The following is a 17181-nucleotide window of genomic DNA, read 5'->3' as shown; positions in this document are numbered from 1 at the left end:
GTAGATCTTGCATTAAAAAAAAAGTTGGGCACCCCTGGAGTAGCCAATGACTTTCAGCTTAATTTATAAAAAATTCATAGACTCTTCAGGACTCCTTTGCATTGCAACACTCAGTTAGTTGAGCTACTGCGCAATTTGATTGAACTTGAACAAGCTTTTAAATTAAGTTGGTTATGTAATGCCACCATTAAAAACGCTTTAAAAGTCATACAATACAATAAAAGTGTTCTGATATAAGTTAGCATTATGTGAGAAACAGGGCGAAAAGTAAGTGTTTACGAACTGATAATCTGCTGTTTACTCGTGATTTGTGTGAAAGGGAATAAAAGTTGTTGTTTTAGCGCCTCAAGTCTTCATTTCACCAAGAAACTGCTGCTGTAAGCTACATATAAATCATTTAGCAAAAATGCAGGTATAGTAACCTGTTTTTATGAGGCCAGGAAGCAAAATCTAGTTATGAAAAATTTGGAATCCAAAAATTCTGATTTGTGAATATAGATTATATGTGAAGGTCACAAAGATACAGTAATAAATGCTCAAAAAGACATTAACTTTGTTTTAGGGTCCATTCAATAATAGTGTTGCTTAACAATGCCTATAAATTACAGTACAATGCCACCATATTTCATACAGGCCTTCATTGCCAGACATATTCCCAGCTGAGAGCAACGACAAAGACGTGCATTACCACAACAGCAGGGTTTGAGAGGGGCTATGCATTGTGGGTGTGCATTATTGAATATGCATGTGCATTTGCACACACTCATATCTAGGTACTGAATGTGCCAGTTTAAACCCACTATGCTTGATTATCAGATCTACAGGGATCAGCGAAATAATGAAGAGAGGGCTGCTGATGGCAGGATGTTGGCAATGTGCCCACATTGTAGGTGTGGGGAGACATTACCCCTTTTAACAAATCTGTGATCAGTTTTGCAGGTTAACTTACAAAATGTTGGTAACAGTTTGGATAGGGGACACTGAGCATGAATCAGTCTAAAACAGCAACCACTGTGGTGTTCCACTGTGGAGCATATGGGCTTTCAATGTGGCAATCTTTTGGTCAGGTAAGGGCAGTCTGTGCCAGACAAAGAACATCCGTATTGGTATACGTATCTTTGACGGCAGAAACAAAAGCCTCCTTTTGGGCTATCCAAACACCCACAAATAGTGGACTCCAACAAGATGCTTCTCTAGGAAATAAAGGGCAAAGTGCTTACGTGGTTTTGGATGACATTTCAAGATTTCACATTTCAGAGTTGAAGCACACTCTGAAGCACATTTTACTGATTTGACTGAAATAAGTGGATGCCAACCTTTACCAGTGTGGTATTTATTAGACTCTGCAAACAACATATCACTCATCTAGCCAAAAGAACATTATTTGGCCACACAATCTGGTGTCTGAAAGAACAAATGATATAGGGAGATGCTTAAAGGAATGCTCCGGGTTCATTACAAGTTACGCTCAATCGACAGCTTTTGTGGCATAATCTTGATTACCACTAGGGATGTCCCGATACCAATACTGGTATCGAAATCGGATCCGATACCATGCTTATGTACTCATATTCATAAAAATGCTCCTATGTTAAAAACTGATACCATATGATGTAAGAATGTCCTTACGTAAATATTCAGCGCACAAATTTAAATCAAGTTATATCCTAGTGAGAATATTTTACAGCAAAAGCTGTGATTTAATGATATAAATATATAGTTTGCATGAGCGGCACGCTACAAATGTAAGCACTTGTGAATGTGTGGAGAGTGTGTTGTGCTGACACCAGCTGCACGTACCTTTTAAAGCTCCGCTTTGGCTCATACAGGGAAAACCGTCATGAGCATCGAGCACTCTGTTTGTAGCAGATGACAGTGAACAGAGCGCAGATTCACTTTGTAGCACGAGGCACTTACAGAGTATATATTTATTTATTTAAATAGCAGCCTTTTGTGGTTTAATAATCACTTTGAGTCACATAGTGACCGGCTTGTCCGGAGAGGAAAGCTGGCATCTTATGTGAGAGCTCCTTGGTCAAAACAACACTGAAACACTCCAAAATAAAAGCTCTGCCAAAATAAAAGCTCAATGTTATGCAGTACTTTATTTAACCAAAAAAAAAATTTCTTTTAGATTGTGCTCTGAGGTTCTAAATAAAAGTTTTTTATTTGATAAAAAATAATGAAATATCATGTTGAAAATTAATTCTTATACTTTCATTTGATAAAATTTGTAACCAATTTGTTTATTTAAACAACATTTTGATGATAAAATTTAAATAAACTGTTGATATGCAGTAAAAAAAATAAAATAATAAAAAAGGTATCAGACTCTGTATCGGCGAGTACCAAAAAAAACGTATCAGTACTCGTTCTCGGTCTCAAAAATAAAATGGTATTAGGACATCCCTAATTACCACACACACACACACACACACACAATAAAAAAAATTCAACTCGTCCCTCCTTTAAAAAAAAAAAAAAAAAAGCAAAAATCAAGGTTACAGTGAGGCACTTACAATGGAAGTAAATGGGGCCAATTTTTGGAGGGTTTAAAGGCAGAAATGTGAAGCTTATAATTGTATACTTACATTAATTCTTCTTTCAAAACGTATGTATTATTTGAGCTGTAATTTAAATTGTAATTTTTAGTCATTTTAGGGTTTTAGAGTTTGTTGACATTACATCGTCATGGCAAGGAAGTTGTAAAATTGGCTATAACTTTACACAGAAAAGGTTAGTAAGTGATTTTATCACACTAAAATCATGTTAACACACATAATGTTCATGTCTTGTGCCTATACTTTTGAAACAGTGAGTATTTTAACGTTTACAGATTGGCCCCCATTCATTTCCATTGTAAGTGCCTCACTGGAACCTCGATTTTTGCTCTATTTTTTAAAGAAAAGGAGGGACAAGTTAAAATTCATTTTTGTGGTAATTAATATTATGCCACAAATGCTGTCGTTTGAGCTTAACTTGACTGTTTAACTATCAAATGTTAAAATACTTTCTCTTACTCCTGCTTAATATTCAGAGACAACTATAAGTAAGCCATACATAGGTAGACTCCCCGAAAATTGTAAACACTGTTATCGTTGCATCCCGTCCTGCCCATCATATCAATAATGCTTCAAACAATGGTGTGAGTTTGGGGTGGGACTATCTGTTTGTCCAACCAATGGTGGGAGTGTTTGGGAAACCTATTTGAAAACAATGATTTTTTTGCAATTCCATTTATTTATGCTAGTAGCCAAGAAATTACCCACTTCACCAATTTGGTCCATAAGCTATGGTGAGAGCAGAGAACAAAAGATGGACCAAAGTATAACAAGTTGGAGGACAAAAAATCTTAAGGGTGTGGTGGTTCTGGAGGAATTTTTGCCTTCGGTTATCCATGAAGGAGTGCAATGAATACCATGACAGTTCCTTTGTCTCAAAAGATACTCGAAAAGAGAAACGAGATGACATATACCTTGATCAAAAAAAAGCACTGAAATACATCTCATGCTGTTATACCACATAATAAGACAGGATTACATCCCACTCACACCTGATGATCTTATGATATATCCATAAGGCTATATTTAAAGCTGGAGTGTATAATTTCTGCTACACTACTAGAGTCACCAACAGAATTGCAAAAAGAATTCGATTTTGGTGGTGTTTGCCCACGCAAAATTCGCTGCCACGATGCTCGGGTGATGTAGGTAAATGCTAGGGTGTTCTCTGTGGTTGCTAGGTGTTTCTTACAGACAAAATCAAAAGAGTCCACCCCCATTCTCTATGATATTCTGGTCCCCAGCTATGGCTTAGGTCCTTCCTATTATGTAAATCTATGCAGGTTTTTTTGCAGTATTTTAATCGTCTTGATAGGTGAAAATCATAATCCGAGAACATGGAATTAGTAACACCTAGTGCTTTATCAAATCAGTGCAATACAGCTAACAAGATTACAGGATTACTCTAACAGCATTTACTAATATTGTCTAAAAACAATCAGTTCCCTCCTTCAATGTAAGTCTATAGGATTTTTTTCCTGCACTGAAAAAAGCTGCATGTTTTGACATATCAATCATATCATACTTACTGTACAGCAAAAACATTATGTGAAGAAGTTACATGCCAAAGTTTAATACTTAATTCTTAATGCCTAAATTTGTTTAAATCCCTAACCTCATTAATTGTGAAGTTTGCCTTAGCAAGCACAACTACTGATTGTTTCAAAGTAGGGATGTCAATTTTCATAATCGATCATCGTGAAAATTAATGATCAATTAATAATGCAAAATGCACAAGAATTAAAAAATAACATGTGCATGTTGCCTACTGTTTAAAAATAATTTTAATTAATCCTACAGGTCGATCAATAGTGGATTTTGCCGATACTGATAACTAAGGTGGTGTAAAAGGCCGATAACGATTAATCGGCCGATAGTTTTTAAATTAGATTTAAAGAATGTAAAAAATTCTTAGTCTTTCCTTCCTATGATGGGTACAGACATAGAGGCTTCAAGAGTCCAAAAATGAATTAAATTCCAGAGGCAGTTTAAATGGAGATTTGGTGCATGAGGGACTTTTAACTGTAAACAAGCCAAAATGCACAAGGGCCTCTTATTTTGAAATTATGAAGACTTGGATCCGTTACAATGCTCTACATAAAAGTACTTACCAAATGAAGCTTATTAAATTCACCAGATGAAGAGTTTTGTATATATATTTCATCAGATAATGTTTAATTATGAATAACGCTCATTATTATTCATTAGATTTGAAGTTGGAGACACAATGTATGTGCTGACGGGGCACAATTTCATATATTCTCACTTTGCATGCCTTTGCTTCAATTTAGATTACTTTATTATCTCATCAAAATAGTGCCGGCCACAGAGAAACATGAAGAAGAAAAAAAAAAAACAATCGGCATAGATTGTTGCCAGTAAACGATAGTTCCAAAAAGCAACTATAGGCACTGATTAGTCGGTAAAACCGATATATCGGTCTACCTCTAATTAATACACTTATGAAATGCAAGTATTGACAGTTTCGTCTAAAAATATTCTTAGTTAAGTGTATTTTAATACATTAATAAAAAAAAAATTTGTTAATAATAACTTGTATACAAGATATATATTTAAGTTCCTTAAAACTACATATTGTAGATCGTAGGATATTTCGGACTTTTGGACTTATTTTTTTTATATGAAATTAAGTCAAATCATAAAGTACACAGTAGCCTACTGTATATAACATACTGTTTCTCTGGTGCTGGTGAGATGTCAGCTGAATGTGCCTTCGTGCTTTCCCGGAGATCACTGACATAATTGCAGGTTGGGATGAAACAAGGAGATCAACAGTGCTTGTTGCCATGTTGTACTTTAACACACTATCATGGTGTGTGCAGAAAACATAATGGCTGAATTCGGAATGGCATACTACCATACTATTTTCTATTTCTGCCATAGACATATATGGCAGAAGTAGTAAGAGTAGTATACATTCCAAACTCAGCCAATGTTCATTTATAGGGAAACGCTCCAACACTGGCTGTGTCTGAAATCATTCACTTATTCACTCATTCACTATTTCCTATATAGTGAATGGCAGTGAGTGCACTATATCTCAGCAGTGAGTGAACGAAATGAGTGAGTGAATTCGGACGCTGACATATCCACCGAGCATAGGATATATCTGCTGTCGCAGAAATGGCTTTATCACATATGTACTTTTATATTACATGTACATCTGATGTACACTAAAAATCAGAGTGCATTGTGGTTCTTGTTCTGTGATATGGACAAAACGTGACATGCAGCACGCAAGCACCCTCTAGCAGTGGATGACCGTATAGGCAGCCTTATCAACGTCTGCTGGCATGATTATGAACGCATTTGTCCTGAAATGAATTAATCGACAATCAAAAAGCTTAATCAATCAAATTATTGACAACAATTAATCGATTATCGATTAATCACTAGCATTCCTATTTCCTAGGAAATATGGAAGCCCACAGAAAGCATTTATCATTATTATTTTTGTTTTCTCAATATAACTCAATGTAGAGCAGAGGAGGGCGGGGCCGGGCTGGAATGAGACATACCTGGTCCCAAATCAGCCTGATGGGGCGTGCGAGGGATAAAGGCGGCCGGGGACGACAGTTCGAGAGAGAGAGAATGACAGACAGCTGTACTGTGTGGTTTTTGGTTGTGTGTTTGTTTAAGTTGTTTATTAAATTATTATTTAAGTTGTCAAGCCGGTTCTCGCCTCCTCCTTTCCACTGAACCCCCTTACACTGGTGCCGAAACCCGGGAAGGAGGAGGGATTCCCGTCGCGGAGTCCTCGACACTGCCGTCCACCCAGGGGAGCGCCGCTGCCGTCCGACGGGGGACGGAGTAGCCCGACCACCCGGACGCGGGGAACGGCCGCTCCCCGACCGCCTGGAGCGAGGGAGCCGCTGCCGGGGGCGGAGGAGTGCCCTGCCGTCCCCCGGGAATGTGGAGGGGTTGAGAGAAGACCGCTGTCCTCGGGGGGAGGAGGGAAGCGATTCCCCGACCGCCTGGAGTGGTAGGGCCGCTGCCAGGGGCGGAGGAGTGTCCCCACGGGACGCCGGGAACATGGAGGGGCGTTCTGTCCGCTGGGGGTCGGAGGTCTGACTCCGGTCCGCCTGGGGAGGAGCGGCTGCAGTCTGCCTGAGAGGGGGAGTAGTGATCGAGGACCACGCGACGGCGCATCAGAGAACCGGTGAGTTTCTTTTTTCTCTCTCTCTCCTCTCTCTCTCTCTGTCGCTCCGTGTTGGCCTTTCCCTCGCCATTTTGTTTTGTTTTGTTTTTCCCCTCCTGTCTCCTCCCAGGTCGAGGAAGGCGGGGATGACCCGCCGGCAGTTGGGGCGTAAGGCAAGCCATCCCCCCCCCCATCCCCCACCCTCCCGGAGAGGAAGGGTGGGGGATGTACGTCATGCTGGGGGCTCCCCTGAGGCAACACCGGGAGGAGTGTAGAGCCGAGGAGGGCGGGGCCGGGCTGGAATGAGACACACCTGGTCCCCAATCAGCCTGATGGGGCGCGCGAGGGATAAAGGCGGCCGGGGACGACAGTTCGAGAGAGAGAGAATGACAGACAGCTGTACTGTGTGGTTTTTGGTTGTGTGTTTAAGTTGTTTATTAAATTATTATTTAAATTGTCAAGCCGGTTCTCGCCTCCTCCTTTCCACTGAACCCCCTTACACTCAAGAAAAAGTTGATATAATTTGTAACTTTTGTTATGTCAAGATCATGAGAAAACAAGACAGAAAATAACAGTACTTCGTGGCCACTGTGGGCTACTGTGCTTGGTCGTTATTTTTGCAATTTTGCCTGATGTTGCCAGTGGCACATAAAATACACACTTTAACTTTAAATAATTATCACCATATGGTACCCATAGATTGAGGGACCTAAGCCATTTTTATGCACTAGAATTGAGGCTCTTCATCCAAACTATTCGCCGAACTTGACCACAGAGAACTGCCTTGCAACTACCTTGAAAAACAAAGACAGCAACTGCAGGAATGTCTGCAAAAATCAATAAAGATTTTGGAGTAAGTAAAACACATAAAGGGCCTGAAGCCCATGGCTCCATCTGAATGGGCTTGTAGCCAAGACTGAGTGAAGGGCATATGAACATGAGGGAGATGCATGTGGGAGGAGGCGTCTACGACTGTGGGGGATGGGGGCAGACAGAAATACTGGAGGTGCTACTATTGTGGAGTATAATTTCTGTAACATGAGCAATGTACTAACTCACATAAATGCACACGCATCGCAAAACTCACTTCCAGAAAAACTCATGCACATCTGCCTCACCAAAATGAGTTAGCTACAGAGAGACAGAGACGAAAAGTGACAAAGACAGACAGATTTGGGGGGAGGGAATGAGAGGCAGTGATATAGAGGGAGATTTTGGAGAAGACATTAGCTAAGGACTTCCAGAATCCGACTCGCATTGTGAGGATTTCTGCCAGATCCTAGATCAGTTCCTGGCCAGTGATGTGCCCCACAGATGGGATTCACCAAAAATGACAGGCCATATTCAACCATTTGGATATTGCATTTTGGAAGAGTGCGCTAAGCTGGTTATAAGCTTGGAGAATAATAATAAGATAAAGCTAAAGAATCACAAGGGACATGGTCCGCAAAATTAAGGATTTTATCAGTACATCCTATTTCCCATTTATTTTAATGGCATTAGCAAAACTGGCCACGGTTGCATCTGTAACGCCGTTGCGTGAAGCATAAAATTGCTACTTATCTAAAACGTGATTATTTTGAATTAATGGTATAAGTGTGGAACATTGCCCTGTACTGTCCGATGCATCGCAATCTTCATATGAACGATCTCGATATCGATTCTTAAATCACAAGATCGATCTTTTATTCTATGAGCAACCCTCTACTACAATGACAGGAAATCGCTCACATTAGCAACCAAATTTCACGTTATAGGACTTGTATATTGGCAACTGGCAGGTAAATGTTTACATTTCACTCAGCAGTAATTGTGTAGTATTGTGGTGGAGTATTCAGCATCGAGATCCTTTCACTGCGTGTTGAGAGTAAAAGTTGTTCCGTGTGATGTGTGTCCAAAGAAGAGATCCATGCAACCCATTTGTCATTGAATAATGTCTCTTTTAATACCCTTTCAGTTCTCTACAGTCAGTTGTTGATCAAAAACAACAAAAAAGAACCATTTAATTCTAATCACACATAGGACAGATGAGATACAGCCATTCGAGTCCTCTCTCGTTAACATGCGCTCATTTAAAGACTCTGTTTACAGAAATGTCTTTCTTAAAGAGACAGTGCAGATTTTTAACACGTGTTCAACAAATCAATGTAAATACCTGTAAATAGTACAAATTATGTTATTAAACAATAAACATGTAACAAAATATAATATATTCAATATATTATCATATTTATTGATTGAATACATGGATTTGTTTCTTTTTGAAAGTTAAAATGTGACCAAAATGATGAAAAACTAATAAAACATAATTGGTAACATTTACATTTTTGTAATGTACCTAGTTAGAAGGTCCCTTGTATAATTAACAGCATTAGCTGGGAGAGAATTTCTTTCATATGTCAGCAAAAGGGACATTATAACTGAAATATACCCCTATTGAATCGAATCGAGAGCTTGTGAATCGGAATCGAATCTAATTGAGAAATCTGTGTCAATATGCAGCCCTACAAAAGAATATAGTGACCAGGGGCTGTCAATATCCAAAAAGGGCCCATAAAAGTAGTCTATACAATACTATATTCTGCTATATTCCAAATACAATAGCTTAGAGTTACAAACACACTGAATTTAAGTTATAATCATTGTTAATCGTCTTTCCCTCCACTATAGCTCAAAAAACTCATTCACACTTTTTGAATATGCGCAAGTGCAAATGAGATTTGAGTGATACGGCAGAGCCGAGGACAAGATTTTCAGTGAATAATGACTTAAACTGTTCATCTGTACAGTACAGTCCCTGTTCACGATATTCTTTCATTGGAAATTCTATTCAAAATATCTCCGGAAGAAAGAAAGTCATTCGTTTTAAAACAGTAAATGATGGCACAATTTTCATTTTTGGCTGAACTATACCTTTAAGTTTAGCTGCATTTTTGTCATTAAATAGCCTGGCACAATTTAAGTGTGACAAACCTAATTTAGCATTTCTTTTACAGCTTTCTAAAATTAACCAATTTTGTCAGTGAGAAAGTGAGGGAGAGTGGCAGAAGGAGCTGGCATCCATCCACTGTAAATTCTTCACCCCCTTCGATGCATTTGGATGATTGTTATTCATTCTCACACTTCATTAATATGGTCAGTCACATCTGACTTCGATAAACAAGTAGTCACTATAGCACACGTAAGCCCACGACTTAAATGTATTCCTTAGTCAGATCTAAACTTTAAATGCTTAATGTGCTACTAAAGGCAGGTTGTGGCATGAATCTACATTCATTCTGGAATGAAATAACATAATAAGCACTGGTTGGAAGCTCTTAGAGCCCTTGCCTGCCCATGGCCACAGCAAGTTTGACACATCTCCCAGACCAGAATTAAAATGTAAAATGCCAACAGAAATTGTCGACATTAAGACCAGAATATTTTGGTCTGGAATCCATCACACTGTGGCAAGACAATGTGTTCTATATTCTTGAAAACATTCAGTGCTTTAAAGGTATCCATCTTTTCAAATGCAGCTCAGATTAGACTAGATAACAAAGACTGACAAACACAGAGCCACCTCCATTCAAAGACACAATTGGTGAAGTCACAAAAGGCTTTGATAAGATCACACTCATCAGATAAAGACCTAAACATACAAAACCCACCTGTGGACCTCAGACACACACACCTCCAGCTACCATCCCCCAGTCTGCTTCCTCCAATGGATATGGGGGCATTTAGCTGAGGAATTCAAAGCCATTGTTTTGGTTGAGTTTTAAGCAGGCGACTTAAACGTATGGCCCACGGTGCTGTCGCCAAGCCTGTGTCTCAACTCATCACTATCGAATTTTTAGCACAGGATCAGGTCCAGGTAACATGACTTTAGGGATGTGATCAAAATACCTGGCAGGTGATATATGTCTTGTGCTTAGCAGTGTATGGTTGACCTCAATGCAGTTCTTAATTGACTGATCAGAGAGGCTCCTCAAAGATTTGAGAGAATGAATAGGCCTTTTTTATATCTCATTATGAATGAAAGGGTCACCAGTCACCACTGCCCATGGTAAATGCCTGACGTTCCAGCACTTGATATAAAGTACATGCCTATTGCACAAATGTTCTTTTTCACTACAACCTTAATATTAAAAAATGTACTTTTGTCATTTATCTAAAATATGTACTTTTTATGTATTTCCATCCTATTTGCATGAGTTTGAAATTAATACAGATCTTTACTAAAAAGACACATGACGGAAGCTTTCTTTTGAGAATCTGAGACAGGAATGGCCATTCTTCTTATGATGGGCAAGCTTAAAGGGATAGTTCACCCAAAAATGAAATCTTTGCCATGATTTAACCACCCTCATGTAGTTCCAAGATAATATGACTTTCTTTCTTCTGTGGAACACAATAAATGTTAGAATGTTCTCAGTCACTATTGCCTTTCTTTGTATGGAAAAGGGTTCAATGAAAGTGAATGGTGACTAGAAGGGATGGGACAATATGGTTATCTCATGATTTGGTTCGATTAAAGATATGAGGTTCACGATTCGATATAATCTCGATTCGATATAATAACACTTAAATGACAAAATATTACAGAAAATGTTTATTTTCTGAAAAAAAATTTGAGCAAAATGCTCATTATAATTTCTCATTATGAGGTAAAGTTCTTTAATACACAATATAAATGCTTAAAGTGTAAATAATAAGAGTTGCTAGTATACTTCTCTCTATAAGAAATTATCATATAAGGTACATTCAGGCTGATCAGGTGCTGAACAAGAAATAGAACTGAACAAATCCTGTCTTGAAAAAAGTATGTGAAAGTGTATATTTTAATGATTTGTTTGTCATCATTATTATCAAAATTTAACTTTGTAAGAATACAAATATTCTACATTATATTAATTAATATTATATCATGAAATGGTAATAATGATATGAGCTCTCACTGTTTGAAATAATGTGTACAATTTACAAGTAATAACACTGAGTTTACATTAATTTGTATCAGAAACTCTAAAAAGGTACTGTCACTTTAAGAGTTCAACGAGCACCTCACAGTGTTCTGGTTCAGCAAAAATTCACCAGAAACGTTCGGTTTCTTTAGCGCATCCATGCTGTGTGAGATTAAATTAATATTTCTTTTTACTTTTTTATCTGACTGTAAAGAACAGAAAGGACATTAAGACACATTATTCAATGACAGTGGAGTCGTCTCATCTTTGATGGACACACATTACACGGAGGAAACGATCCATTTTAATCTCGATTTTCCAGGTATTTAAAGAGCAATTTTAGCTCTTTAAGCACTTCAAGGACTCAACACACCCGCGAGGGTGAAATTGCACAACAATCCAATTTGGTTGGACCACAATACAGCAAAACAGACGCCATCTCCGCCCCATTCACGGTCATATTCCCTGGCCGGAAGTCTCGCGTGACATACTCTCCACGAGAGTCACGTCCGCTATTTTGTGTGTGTCCCTCCTTACACACACACACACTGTCACACACACACCCTATGTGTTATAGAATTATTTTTATTTCCATATCTAATCATATCACTGTTTAGTTTGTAGTTGTAAGTCGGAAGTTTATTGACTGCATTGTATTAATTATTAACTGATATTACTGCATAAAAAAACTTTGTTATATTACAGAAAGAAGTGTTTTGGTTTGTTTTGCATACACCTGTGTCATGCTGACGGGATGTCAGTGCTCGGATTCAAACCTTCATTCATTGTTTTTTTTCCCGAAAATCGATATTCTTCGGATGTCGATTTTCCTAAGAAAAAAATCCAATATTGAGACCGTTTTACTATCTGGTTATTAGTCCCTGATTTCAGGGTGGTGCCCCGTCAATGTTAATCCTTATTAATATTCTATTGATTTTTGATAATTGATAATTATCTTTGATGATTGTTGAATTTGAATGATCAATAAGCTAGTGTTAATTTTAATTAATGTTTCATCGACATTAACAGTTAACGATTATCTTTGATAATTGTTGATTTAAAGGATTTAAAAAAAGCTAACATTGATTCTCATCAATGTTCTATTGATTTTAATAATTAATAATTATCTTTGATAATTATTAATTATTGCTAATAACCAAACTTGCTCCTAAATGTAGCACACTACATTTACTGGAGCCCCATATGAGGTTTTAATGAGTTAGATTCAACTGATTAATTTAAATATTAATTAATAACTATAGTATTAGTAGTGATAGTAACACTAATCTAAACAACCAGTAAAGCCCTACACAACATTCACATTTAAATTACTATACAAGACAGTGCACTACAAACTGAACTTGGTGAATATGTGCCATGTAATGAAATGGAATGAGGGGCTATGGAATTTGTTACTGCTGCATACATGTTTACGATCATTAACAGAAGTTAAAATGTTTGGTTTTGTCCAGTTAATTTCCAGCTGCCCTCTGCTGGTTAAGAGTCATTAAAGGCTGAATGTCATGGGATTAGACCGGAGTTTAGAGAGATTAACTCTTAAACTCAAGATTAATCTACCCATCAGTCAGCCTAAGACCAGAAGCTGAAGACCATCATATCTAAAAAATTATTCAATTTACATAAGTAATAAAAGTCCAAAGTAATGCCCCTGATATTTCATATTGCATTGTACCCACTATACAGAGTTGTGCAAGAATTTGGGATTATAGCAATAGACTGTCACATACAGTAGTGTCAAATAATGAAAACCTAAAACCAATTATGAAAGGGTCTTAACCTTTATCTAATGCACACGTTGTTGCTCACCGAGGCTGAACATCATAATAACAATACAGATTAAACCAATGCAGTACACCACTGATTTGCACCTTCTGCGACACCAAAACAATGAGCCCATAGGCTTTAACATGACATTCACTGTCAAGAGTGATAGACAGGGGCTGAACCCAGGATTGTAGGGATACAACCCCCCCAATCCCCCACCCACCCCCCCCACAACAGGAACAGCCACTCAATTGTATCTTCTCCACTCTGGGTCATGAGCTGCTATGGGAAGCAGGAAGTCTAAGGCATGGCATCTGTGTGGCTGGCACCCAATGCAGCTGGTATGATCTTGAATTTGAGGAATTGAGTATGGGTGGGGGTAAAAATTTACATTATGATGGATGCCACATATTGGGACTTTTTACTCAAAGCTCTGGCTTTCTCTTTTGATTGGCAGGGCCTTGATATGGAGATGTTTCTCATTGTTCTTCACCTCTAAGACAAGAGCCTCTATTTCAGTTAGTTGGATAAATTAATTCAAATATTTCAATGTGATCTGGTGCTAGTCCTTTTATTATTGGGTCGTGCATGGTACATTGTATGAAGAAAAGTGTAAAAGTCGGTTTTAAAATGCGAGGGTCTTATGGGGGTTGCCTGGGCATTGCTATGCGGTCGCTAAGGTGTTGTGACTGGCTGTTAGTGCATTGCTATGTGGTTGCTAGGGTGTTCATGGTGGTTGCTAGGTGTGAAAAGAGCCCACAAATCTTTATGATCCCTGTTCTGGTTCCCAGATATGGTTGGGATCTAAGGGATTGTTGCCCCTTTTATCAAGCATTATTCAAAAATTGTAAGTCTAACTGCTTAAAAAAGTAAAAAGTACATTTAGCATCAACTCAAGCATTAACACATGAACTCTAGCACTATAATCGCGATCACAGGTTGCATTTTTGCTCAAAAATTTTATTTTTACTCCATTGGGGTTGGGGTTTGGGTTAGGGAGTTATTAAAATATGCATTCCTGTTGACTGTATTTCATTGTTTCAAACTAAAAATACAACTCGTTTTTGGCGCCCCTCTGTGGCGCAAACAGGAACTCACACGTGCCCATACATTTAACAACACTTCCAGCTTCGGGCAGTGATTCGAATTTTCGGTAAGATCAATTATAGAAACCGAATTCACAGTGCAATAAGTCTAACACAAACAAAGTTGTAAGACTAACGTTGGACACAATTTACAAAAAAGTACACTTTCCAAACATTGTTTTTCTCTGCTGGTCTCTGAGCCATTAAATGCACACATTCTTCTAAAAAAAAAATTTTGTTTTTACATTTATGAATCATTAACAAAATACAGAACATTTTGTGCCACTATCTCAATTATCAAAGCCAGTTTTCAACATACATTCTTTCATCGTCATCATATGGTCACTATAATTTGTAAGGATGGATGTCACTCTCAATGTCCCCCTACAAAGAGGAAGCAAGGTGACCCCTCTTAATCATAGGGGCTGTTATCTAACAGGGTGTCCAGTCAATAATCCCAGAACAGACAGCTTTGGTTCATCTGCTGGGAAGAGGGGACCTAATTAACACAAGTTGAACAGAAGGGAAAGACAGGCACTTGTTAAGACCCTTTAATGCAGGAGCCAGCATAACAGGACACTGCTGGACAATTTGGGGAAAAATGTAAGGAGAGGTGTGGAGAGATAACCTATATGATTGGATAAAAAGTGAATGGAAGGGTGCACACTTGGCAGTAAACAAAAACTAGATGGACAACACAACAAGGGATAAACATAGATGGACAAGGACAGGATTATACAGTGGGGGTCTGTCATCTGTTCCTTCAGGACAAGGGTTAGTTCACTAGTTGTCTGGGTCATGTACTAAACCTATAGTGCAATAACATGAGAGCATACAGCAGAATGAGACATAAAGGGAATATTGCACAGAAAAGAGCATGATCAGTGTTTTTACATCATATATCTAGGTCTACAGGAAGTATAATACAATATGATTTATTTACTGAATTTTGCTCATTGTGAAAAGCTGTCATATCTCTCAATCTCTCATATCTGCACATTTCTGAGCGCCCTGAAACAGAGTTCCACAGATTATATCTGAGCAGAGACACAACAAAGCTTGTATTTGAGTCCACAGTCTCATGATCTGTCCCACAACAGACACAGAAATACTGTGTGTAACCAAAGGCAACTACACATTGGCTAATTATGAATTATTTGGTGTCTAGCACTTGCATTGTTGCATTGATGCATTCTTTGCTCTATTAAACATGGTGAATGTATTCATGAGCTTTTCTCACGTGCATGGTGTTTTGATGACAAACTTAAGTCATTTTAAATGAGCGAACAAAGGCAAGGTGAAAACGAGTTACACATTTGATTAGAGTTACTGAGAAAACTTAAGTGTTAAACAGAGCAGTTTAAAGACAATACTGTCGTATTATAACTGCTGCATCCATAAACATTCGTGTCCGCGTGCATCCCATTCAAAAGCGCGAGACCCGCTGCTCCGAAAAAGTTTCTCACAGAATCAAAATTCAACTTAAAACACCACCGCGTGAAAAGATAAGGTGAAAATCTCTCACCTTGCCAAGCCGTGGCGCACATTTGAAGAACCAACAGTAAAAGTGAAGTGTTTGTCAGAGCCATGTTTCTGGAGTTATCCATCCAGCCGTTGAATGAAGTGCACTGAAGGAGCACAGCAGTGTTTGGATGAGAGAGAGAGAGAGAGAGAGAGAGAGAGAGAGAGAGAGAGAGAGAGAGAGAGAGAGAGACTTACTGTCCCAGCAAGAGAGGGGAAAATATTTGGGATATTTAATAAATTGTCTCCAAATCTTATTATAAAGTACTTTGGTTGCTTGAATATGTCATTATTATTATTATTATTAAAGAAACACTTTTTTTTAACTCCCCTTTTCTCCCCAATTTGGAACACCCAATTCCCAATGCGCTCTAAGCCCTCGTGGTGGCGTAGTGATTTGACTCAATACCGGTGGCGGAGGAGGAATCCGAGTTGCCTCGCGTCTGAGACCGTCAGTCCGCGCATCTTATCACGTGACTTGTTGAGCACGTTACTGCAGAGACCTAGCGCATGTGGAGGCTTCAGCTATTCTCCGCAGCATCCACGCACAACTCACCACGCGCCCCACCGAGAGCGAGTACCACATTATAGCGACCAGGAGGAGGTTACCCCATGTGACTCTACCCTCCCTAGCAACCGGGCCAATTTGGTTGCTTAGGAGACCTGGCTGGAGTCACTCAGCACGCCCTGGATTCGAACTCGCAGTCAGTGTCAATACTCGCTGAGTTACCCAGGCCCCCCCAAGAAACACTTTTTAAAGAGTCAAAACTCAAGTTTTCTTGAGATAGATTATGTGATATCATCACTAACAAAATAGTACCATCGTAACGCCATGTTGTTGTTTTTTGTAATATCACGGTTTTCTTTAAATTACTCTTGGGTAACATGTAAATACCATGGTATATTATTCAGTGCACTGATCTCAAACTCAAAGTACCATGGTTTTACTCACTGCTATACAGTATGTGCATGTTTTAATATGTACATTCAAGATTATAAAAAAAAAATACATGATTATGTTTTTGAATCACATATTTAGTAGCACTAAAGTGTGTATTAGTAGCAATTCAACTTCAAACAAGTAGCACTGGAGTATACAGTATATGCAAGTACATTCAAGATTT

The 17181-nt window shown here is 38.5% G+C and overlaps 1 protein-coding gene across 1 annotated transcript in view; it reads right to left on the bottom strand.

Annotated features, from left to right (window-relative positions):
• The window catches only part of mcama (melanoma cell adhesion molecule a), an 81685-nt gene extending 65538 nt beyond the window's left edge, over positions 1 to 16147 (bottom strand). Inside the window, exon 1 of the mRNA XM_051659829.1 lies at positions 16062 to 16147. Coding sequence (XP_051515789.1) covers positions 16062 to 16143 — 82 coding nt within the window. The 5' untranslated portion in view covers positions 16144 to 16147. The remainder of the gene's footprint in view (positions 1 to 16061) is intronic.
• Positions 16148 to 17181: the final 1034 nt, after the last annotated feature.

Source organism: Myxocyprinus asiaticus, chromosome 3, assembly GCF_019703515.2.
Source record: "Myxocyprinus asiaticus isolate MX2 ecotype Aquarium Trade chromosome 3, UBuf_Myxa_2, whole genome shotgun sequence".
Classification (NCBI taxonomy): Eukaryota; Metazoa; Chordata; class Actinopteri; order Cypriniformes; family Catostomidae; genus Myxocyprinus; species Myxocyprinus asiaticus.
The sequence above is the reverse complement of the archived record's forward strand: the minus strand, read 5'-3'. Positions and strand labels throughout refer to the sequence as shown.